This window comes from Lipotes vexillifer, unplaced genomic scaffold (genome assembly GCF_000442215.2).
Source record: "Lipotes vexillifer unplaced genomic scaffold, Lipotes_vexillifer_v1.1 scaffold21, whole genome shotgun sequence".
NCBI classification, from domain to species: Eukaryota; Metazoa; Chordata; class Mammalia; order Artiodactyla; family Lipotidae; genus Lipotes; species Lipotes vexillifer.
In genome coordinates, this window is record NW_006774065.1 from 3,284,355 (window position 1) to 3,294,569 (window position 10,215).

At 43.1% G+C, this 10,215-nt stretch overlaps 1 protein-coding gene across 1 annotated transcript in view; it reads right to left on the reverse strand.

Annotated features, from left to right (window-relative positions):
- RNF34 (ring finger protein 34) overlaps positions 1-9,702 on the reverse strand; it is a 16,455-nt gene extending 6,753 nt beyond the window's left edge. Inside the window, exons 1-2 of the mRNA XM_007448710.1 lie at positions 9,531-9,702; positions 721-939 (exon numbers count right to left, since the gene is read on the reverse strand). Of these exons, the coding sequence (XP_007448772.1) occupies positions 721-939; positions 9,531-9,536 (225 nt within the window). The 5' untranslated portion in view covers positions 9,537-9,702. The remainder of the gene's footprint in view (positions 1-720; positions 940-9,530) is intronic.
- Positions 9,703-10,215: the final 513 nt, after the last annotated feature.

Genomic DNA, 10,215 nt, shown 5'->3' on the forward strand with positions numbered 1-10,215 from the left:
GGAAAGAGAAAGGCAACTGATCTCTCAAGGTCAATCCAAGCAAACAGAGGACCCCACTTATACAGTAATCTGTACCCTAGAGCCTTAATCACAATTAAAGCCATTCCACAAGCAAAACTTAAAAGAAGACATGAAGATGTGGTCATTTCTGCTTGGGGCATTGTTCCCACAAGCTAACACCTTGTTTGTTAAGTATTTCAAAGGACTGGATTGACAAGCCTGGGAGATGGCCCAGCGATATGATGGTTCTCAGAAAGAACAGCTTTCTGTCCTAAAGAAAATAACGGTTTTAGCCGTTATTTTGCACGTTGAATCTTTAAACAGTAGCTAATGTTAATATACTCATTTCTTCACTTGAGTTAATGTGGGTGGGGATACATTTTTTGACACTTGAGATCAAAGTTATAGTAAATCTTCTCTGAACAAAATTGCAGACTAATTAAATCTCTTGCTTCAGAACATAAGAAACAAAGTGTATGAACAGGTCAGAGTCCAGGAGAAAGGATGGCTGAGCAACATGAGAAGTAACAATGTCTAGTCAGAAAACCTGAGCAGTGATACAGTCTCTGCAACTCAGTACTTTTCTAAATGGGAAATGGTTATTAGGACTTTTTGATATTTATATAATAAGAAATGAATATTCATTAGTATTCAAAATAACATACAATCAAGAATTCTGATACATGTGTTTTTTTGTATGTAACATTTCATCCAACTCACCTTCTTTCTAAAGACTGAAAATGAAAGTCCACAGGCTTTGCAAACTATATTAGGCCCTTCTGTAGGTGCTGGTGGGTAAGTGGTAAAATCAGAGCTCGGTGTAAATCTGAATGGACCAGTGCCTCCTGCAAATCCTGACTGTTGGCCCCTGACAGCTCCAGTCCCCATGACTTCATTCAGCAGCCCACAGCACGAAGCCCACATAGACGTGGCACCCGCCTGGAAAGGAACGAAAATAGGCACCAGTTTAAAGCTGATTGGAACCTGGGCTCTCTGGGATTCTCGGGGAATGCCATTCTGGAGAGGCACATTTGCCCTAAATAATTTCGAAATTATTCTTTTAAGCATCAAAATTTTAAGCTATTGGGAAGTGGATAATTTTCTGGTATTTACAAAGAATATTTGGCTTTGGGGATACTCATGATATATTGTTAACAAAGGAGAAGATACAATATGAACCCAATTTCGTAAAAAAAACAACAAAAAACACACATATGCTTAGAGATACACGTGCATGCACACAGAAGAAAAATGACTAGATGGAAGTAAGTGCTGTGCAATATTTGGGCTATGCTTACACCAAAAAAAGCTGTTCACTGTTTATCTGAAATTCGAATTTAACTGAGTGTCTTATATTCTATTTGGCAACCTTAGACTGGTGACTACAGCACCATTCTATAGGCTGAGGCAGATTTTCCCAGCTATCATTTAGCAGAAAGAATATAAATTCAAATTACTTAATTTCATTAAACTTCTGTCCTCTCATTTGTATCTGGGCATAATAAACTATGGCATGTGAAAACTTTTTTGATTTTTTAAAAATGACTGGGAAAACATCAAAATGCCAACTGAAGTGCTCTCTAGGTTTTCATGTATATCTCGTATAATTTGTTTTCCCCTGCTTTCCAAACCTTTATAAGGAATATATTAATTTTACATTAAGGAAAATATTTTTAAAAAGCAAACTGAGAATATTGAATACAATTTCTGATGACAATAATCATAATGACGTTTTGAGGTGTAAGGGCTATTTGCCACTCCACTAAGTGGCTTGAAACTAATATGCTGCCTTTTATGTTTTTTCCTCTCATCTCTTCCCTTTCTGTGAATCACCACTGCTATCACTATATCTACCTCTAGCAACCTGTCTCTCCTTTTTTACTGCATTCAGAAACCTGATAACCAAGCTTGTTAGAAGTGTATATAAAAATACATTTCCAGTGAGGGCTCAAGGCATTTCCCCATGCTTAAAATATAAAGCTACCCTGTTTGGAACCAATGAGCTTTTGCCCCTTGTCCTACTACTTATGCATATTCTAGACTCTAGATAATGTGATAAGTAATGGAAGTCCAGGTAGGTGAGGTCTTATTAGTTAAAAGGGCATAACAAAGGCACTGTTCCATTTATTTTATTATCTAATTCTGTCAAACATTTACTGCTTGTCCAATGAGCTCTTAAAAAAATTTTTTTTAAACAACCTTAAAAGGCTATTTGGAGGGACTTCCCTGGCGGTCCAGTGGTTGAGACTTCGCCTTCCAGTGCAGGGGGTGCAGGTTAGATTCATGGCTGGGGAGCTGGGATCCCACATGCTTTGTGGCCAAGGGACCAAGGCATGAAGCAGGGGCAATGTTGTAGCAAATTCAGTAAAGACTTTGGAGATGGTCCACATCAAAAAATAGTAATAATGGGACTTCCCTGGCGGCACAGTGGCTAAGAATCTGCCTGCCAATGCAGGGGACACGGGTTCGAGCCGTGGTTCAGGAAGATCCCACATTCCGCGGAGGAACTAAGCCTGTGTGCCACAACTACTGAGCCTGCGCTCTAGAGCCCGTGCGCCACAACTACTGAGCCTGCGCTCTAGAGTTGGCGCGCCACAACTACTGAAGCCCGCGCGCCTAGAGCCCATGCTCCACAACAAGAAAAGCCACGGCAATGAGAAGCCCACGCACCGCAACAGAGTAGCCCCCGCTCGCCGCAACTAGAGAGAGCCCGTGCACAGAAATGAAGACCCAACGCAGCCAAAAATAAATAAATAAATTAATTAATTAAATAAAAAGAAAAAAAAATCCGCCTGCCAATGCAGGGGACACGGGTTCGAGCCCTGGTCCAGGAAGATCTCACATGCCGCGGAGCAACTAAGCTCGTGCGCCACAAGTACGGAGCCTGCGCGCCACTACTGAAGCCCGTGCACCTACAGCCCGTGCTCTGCAACAAGAGAAGCCACCATAATGAGAAGCCTGCGCACCTCAACGAAGAGTAGCCCCTGCTCACCACAACTAGAGAAAGCCCACGTGCAGCAACGGAGACCCAACGCAGCCGGAAAAAAAAAAAAAAAGAAAGAAAGACAGTGGTTGGACTCACCAGGAGAGCCTTAAAAAATACTGGTGCCTGAGTCCCAGCCCCAAGATTCTGATTTAACAGGTCTGGGGTACAACCTGGGCCTCAGAATTTTTTTAAATTCCCTATATGATGTGAATGTACAGTCGAGGTTAAAAGGTTAACACCTGCTCGGTCTAGGGGATTTCTGCTTTCTGCCTACATCATTTCAGCTGGAGAATCACTCAGATTCCCGAATGGAAGGGGCTGTGGTTACTTCTGAAGCCTGTGCCTCTAGAGTTCTAGGACCAACATCTCTGCCACGTGCTCCTCACTACCTGTGTAGGTACCGCCCCTTCACACCCCCATCCCCAAGTAGTGGGATTTGCCTCTAGTGTTTCCTTTCCCCGTCTGGTTTCCCCTAATCCTTTCAGAAAGGATTACCTCAGAAAGCCTCAGCTGAGTTTTTAACAATTTAATCTGATTCTTAAATCAGTTCCTTTCCTTTTTTAAAAAAAACTTTTTTTTTTTTTATAATGTTTTTGGCTGTACCACACGCACATGTTTTAGTTCCCCGACCAGGGATCGAACCTTCCTGCAGTGGAAGCTCGGAGTCTTAACCACTAGACCGCCAGGGAAGTCCCCTATCAGTTCCTTTCCTTTACCACATATCAGCCTGGAAGTTAAGCTGAAATTTGGTGCCCTCCTTCATTTTATTTGCTCTTTGCTTTTTGGCCCCGATTTCTTACTTCCTAACTTATTCCTCTACATATTTTCTTGGGTGAACTCTCCAATACTGGGAGAAAGACAGTGATTTCTGGGTCTGTCAAAAAGCCATTTGGCAACTATTTTTGTCCTTCTTCACCTCCAAGTTGAAGAATCCACCCAGAAGATGAATCTTCCAAACTTAGGGTCCATCTCCCTGCCTCCCGTTAGTATGTTTCATCTTCTTGTACTTTCCCTTAAAGTCCTAATTGCCTGAATTTCTTCTGCGTGTCCCCTCAGGGCACAGGGATCCCTATCTAAGGACTATTACCTTGCCCTTCACCTAATAATGCTTGAAGTGTCCTATACTGACCTTTCTCCTCTCAAATCTGTCCAAATTTCTGTTAATACTTGATATAACAGTCCCATTTTTCAAGTGACAGAATCTACAAAAGCAATTAGGGAACAATTTAAGAGAGCGTTTTCCCGACAGTTTATTGAACATGTGCTCTTGGGAAAGGGGCGGGGAGGCGAACATGAATTTATTCTCTGAGCTCTTGACTCTCTGTCTTTGTTATATTTCCTTAGAGCCCAGTTACCGTACCTGGTAGGGTCATTACCAAAAAGCTTCCCCTTTTTGCACCCTCCCCTTAAAAGCTTTAGAGACCCAAGTTCATGTTCTCTCTACTTCCGTCGTCCCTATCCTCTAAGATCTTCCGCCAGTTTAATCAGCCTGCATTCCGTTATTTTTCTTTTATTCACACTCTGCTCACCTTTTGATAGTAAGATTGAAGCATATTTTCCAAACTACTTCCTTTCCACGAATAAAGCCAAAGTCTGGATCTCTGCTATGATCTGGGCTTACGTGACTAACAATTCTGAACCCTACTTGGGACCATGGTTGACAGCAGGACTCTACAGTCTAAACCACATGAATCCAAGAGGTGAGAAGGATGTAAAGATGGCTACATTTCCTCTCTTGACCATGAATATAGTTCAAAAACAACATAGAGAATAACCGAATAAGGCAACCATCTACTTACGTCTGATACAAAACTCCTAGTTCAGAGAATTTAGCTGTGTTTCTAGTTGACTTTCTAGCCATCAATGACTACTGAAAATAAATGACTTTTTCTTGATAAACCTAATCCCTTTCCTAAACATCCTGTTAGACTAAAATTGCTCCTGAGTAGATTAGCCATGGAACCATGGCCTGCCTGGCATCAATTAAGAACCAGATCTCATATTAAAAACCTATATGGCCCACAGTAAGAAATTAAATTCTAAAGCCTCCTGTTTAGACTGCCCCCAGACACCTAGATCTCTTCATGTTATTCTAGTATCCAATGCCAGTTCTCATGTTTTTTTCACAGACAGTGCACCAAGATTTTAGGGAGCCAATAACACATTTTTTTCTCACTCCCATTTTAAAACTGAGTAAAGAAATAAGACAAACAGAAATTTAAATATTTGCTTTTTTACTGGTAACACCAATTGGAGAACATGACTTTAGCTCTGCAGCCAACTGGTCTTGATAACATGCCACCCAGCCATCAGCACAGCTGACCAACAGCAGCTTACCATCTAGTTGACCAGAGTCCCTTCCCTACCCACAGGAAGATAAATCTGAGAAGGTCTCAGAAAAGTACTGAGGCAAGCATGTTCAGCTCCTTTGCTAAAATCACCAACATAAAAGTTCCTCTTCATTCTCTAGTAGCAGAAAGGCTGAACATGTTCCTCCTGTATTGTTCCTTCCTAAAGAATGAATTAGAAATTCCCTCCCCTCTGTAGGAGTGCAGAGGAGGGGAGGGGACTGTGATCCACAACTGTAAACACTTTGCAGGAGAGTGGGACTGACAGTTTCCAGTGCTGTGACACTTATTTCCACAATAGCAGACCACCAATTTTTTTAAGCACTCTCTTGGGTTCCTCAGTCAGATTCACACAATACTGGCCCATTCTGAATCACCATTTCAGTCCACAAAAGCAAGAGGGAATATGTTCTTTCTTTGCAAGAGCAGTAGCCCAGCCTTCTTTTTGGCAGGGTGCCAGTTTTCAAATGGCTCAAGGTTCAGCTGTCTTTGATTGTGCGTGTGCGTGTCTGTGTGAGATCTAATGTGCTTTCTAGAATATCTGGGGGTTGGGGCGGGGAGACGTCCAAAATGCTCAACTTACAGAATTAACAAAAAGTTTACTACAAACTCTGAATCCTATTCTAAACTACATCAGGATGTGATCCCTTTTAATTATTCCACCAAATGTAATAGTAGCCAGGCAAACTAGAATGAAGACCAAGAAAAGCTGTAGTGATTTCCATGAAGATTAAATGACAGCCAGAGAGAGAGAGAGAGAGAGAGAGAGAGAGAGACAGACGAGAAGGGGGAGTGGGGAAGTTGATGGGTTTGAAAACAGCAAAAAACTAAATGATCATAGTCTAAATCATTTGCTTTTGATTAAACCAGGTAAACAGCAGTAATCATAATGCCACCTCCTAAGAGTTGCTTGCCTCAACTCTAAATTAAATATGGTAATATTTTACACAGTTATTTTAAGGATAAACCTAGAAGTTTCAATTTCAAGAACATTAATTTTCTTGGATGCTTTAAGAAGCTACAAGGACCAGGCAGGGATTCAGTTCTTCCACCAGTGGAAGCTTCTTCAGAGAACTCAATCACCACAAGCTTTGTCTTTAAACTGTGAACAACCTTCAGTTTGCTAAAACTCAATGTCCTTATGTTAAACAATATGAAAAGATGTTTCAAATCTCAGTACCGGTGATATAAGAGAGTAAGTTTTACAGTTTAAATTTCAATTAGGTTAAACTTCCCTACAGAAATTAAAGCAAACCAGAAGAAACCATTAAGATAATAAGCAAAAATCTTTACCCTATTTAGAGCCACTGGAGCAACAGTTCCTTAAAAAGGGAAAGAATTTCTTACTGAAACTGCTGCTTCAACTGAAACACAATACACCAGGAACTCTGCGATCTTAATGATTAAATATCAGGCTATATACCACAAAGGAGGAAATTCTACATCCTAAGTTCTTTCTCTCATACCATTTGGACATTAAGCAGGATGCAAAAACAAATGCTGATCTTAAAAATGTAATGTTTTTAGGCAAGACATTTGGCCAAATTGATTGATTTTTACAAATAACGTGCTCTGGAGATCACAAATGTTATCTTCTTCATGTTTGGGTTTTGTTTTCTTTTCTTAAAACAGTATACTTGGGGCTTCCCTGGTGGCGCAGTGGTTAAGAATCCTCCTGCCAATGCAAGGGACACGGGTTCGATCCACGGTCTGGGAAGATCCCACATACCACGGAACAACTAAGCCCGCGAGTCACAACTACTGAGCCCATATGCCACAACTACTGAAGCCCACACGCCACAACAAAGAAGAGCCCCTGCTCGCCACAACTAGAGAAAGCCTGCGCACAGCAACAAAGACCCAACGCAGCCAAAAATAAGTAAATAAAATTAAAAAACAAAACAGTACACTTGACCCTTAGCACCACTCCCCCACCTTTCAGAGAAAAGAGAAAAAAAAAAAGGAAAAGGAAATTACATTAAACAGATTACTTTCGTCTTGATGTCTTGTTTTGAGCTTGGAAGAATGAACATGATTAGTACAATTAAGGGTGAGATCAATATAAATATGGGAAAACGGGAAGGAGATTAAATCAAATTAACATAAGACACTAATTTGGATTTTTTTTAAATCCCTTATAGGAAGTTAATTAGATGCTACTCTAAGGTAAAATGGTTACTTGAATCTTAGAGACAAAACTATTTCAAAACAACAGTTTCTAAACAATAACAAAAAAAGACAAAAAAATTAAAGGAAGAAAGTAAATACCCATTCTACACATATACTAAAATCAGCTCCTGGTCCTGGGTTTGTGTGAAGATGTACTTATCTGATTGCTTGACATTTAAACTAATTTTAATTCCACTGAAATTTTAATTTAATACTTGCTTAGATGAACATTCCCATGTTACAATTCCATTACATCAGGAATTAATGCCCCTGCCCAGAATCTATAGATACCGCAAAATTAGACAATTTCAATATGAAACAAAGTTAATAAATAGCCCCAATCCTAAATTTTGTGAATCCAGTTTTCACGAAAACCTAAATGAAAAGCAGTATCTTCATAATTGTCATCTTGTTCAGACTGATGTCTATTTAGGTCTGCATTTTGTTTCATAAAATATACCTTTTTATATTTTCAAATCCCATCCAACTTTGTTTCTAAAATTTCAACTCAGAAAGCAGTATCCTCCACCTAAATTCAAAAACACTTCTGAAAAAATTTCAACACTGTATTTGCCCTTAATTCTCTCCTTCTACACCTTGTTTCTTGATAGGTCACAAATTTAATATTTACTAATAAAGGTACTGACATTCTTTGAGGCATTATGTATAAAGATCCCTTATTTGTTTTTGGATCTTAACACACAGCGGGATGATGGTTTTCAGGAAAGAAAGCTAGTTTTAGATATTTTAATAGGTATTCTAAATTGAAATATTTTATAGCTGAACTGGGAAGTTAAAAAATAAGCTCTTTGAATATCCTCATACTTTAACACCCAGTTCGGAAGTTACCTATTCCAAAAATCTTCCTTGCTTCCTAGAGCCAGAAAAAATCCTTTCTTGCTCCTGAGAGTTTTGCATTTTTTTGATACCTTACATCAAATTCTGCCTCATAATGTGGTTTCTTGAGAATGTCTCTTCTCTTTTGGTTGGCAAACTCCTAAAGGGTGGGACTGTATTTTGAATTACTTCTACGCATGATATATCCCTCTTAGCTAACACATAGGAAATGCTCAACAAAACATCTTCTTGGGGCTTTGTGAAGGTAGAGATTTAGCTAGCAGTTCACTCTGTTATTTTTCTTACCCACGCCAATCACACCTCTTCACTGAGATTAATGAAATCAACTGTGTCTGAAAGAGTATCACCTTATGACTCATCCCACTTGGTTTGAATCAATACGTGAATTGATTGTTGTACCCAGAGCTCTTTAGAACTCTCAGCGATCAAGTTGAGAGAATCAGCTCCCAGAAGTAGGCCAGAACCTCCCCCCTCCCCCCTCTTCCTTAAACTTCTCACTCAGTGATGCTCCCACGCTCTCACACCCACCTTGAAGACTCAAGCTGTCAAATTACTTGCTGCGTACCTAGCGGCGATGGAGACACAACGGGTTTGCTAAGAGCTCTAGGTCACGGCCCCTGTGTTAAGCCTGCAAACAGATCCTTCAGGGTGGGATCCCCGCCCCGAGACATTTCTAACCAGTTAGCCGGGCCCCAGCCTCACGACTCCCCGCACAACCCCTTTTCCCTTCGTCCTGCAGTTTCCGTCCTGCGACAGTCCCGTGGTGCTCCCAACATTTGGGTTAGTTCAAGGACTCGGGGCGGGAGAGGGCACGCTGTGGGCAAAGGCACGGAGGGTGAGGTGAGCACCACGGGGTCTGCCTCCGGCCCCCGAGGACGCGGACAGGGCCCAGCGCGGAGAGGGGCCCACCAGGCGTGAGTGCAGGGCGGGCCCGGGCTCTCCCCCGGCCTCGGGCTCGCTGACGGAGGCGCTGTGGGAATTGGAAACGTCCGGGAGCCCACGACATCCGCCCTGCGGGTCAGGGCTCCAGAAGCCGGCGGGGGACCCCCCTCCGCGGAGCTCTCCGAGGTGCCGGCAGGGTAACCGCTGAGGCGAAAGGAAGGCACTTCGGGCGCACTGGCCGGACAGGAGAGGAGAGGAGGGACTGCCCGGCACCATCGGCCCCTCACCTTCATGGCCGCGACCGCCGCTTCTGGGTCGGCTCTGCCGAGGAATTCAGCACCATAGCAGCACCTACCACAACCACCTTCCCTCCTTCTGGGCGGCGATACTGAGGCTCCCGAGGCGACCCAGCGTCCAGACGTAAGGGGCGTGGTCACGCCCGCCGCGCGCCCCCGGGAAGAGCGCCGAGCGGCGGCCGAGTCGGCCAATCCGGAGCTGACACTCGGGGGGCCGGTCACCAAAGCCAATGAAGTGGCGGGATTGGGGCGGGGCCTCCGTCGCAGCCTGGAAGGCCGAGCAAGAATCCATTCCGCCCCTAGCAGAGATGGGCGGGTCTGGGCGTGGCGGGAGTCTCCGGGCGGTTTTCTCCGAGGTTTTCTCCGCTGGATCTCTGAACTTGGAGTCAGCGTCCCCTGAGGAAACTGCAGCAGAGATCTGGGTTTAGGGCTGGGTGGTCAAGTTCCCCTGGAGATGAGGGCGGGAAGGGGCGTGGTAAATTTGAAAACGCCGGTTGGTTGGAACTTTTTTGTTATAGCGGTCAAAGCAGGGCCTCGGATTTCCTCCCCAGACATTCACGCCTCTCACAGTCGGTAATGACCTCAGGTCTCCTCTCTGGAGGGTCCAGTAAGCAGTGGCAGCTGCGCACGCAAGGACGCGGCTTTAAAAAACGTTTTATTGAAAACACTTGAAGAA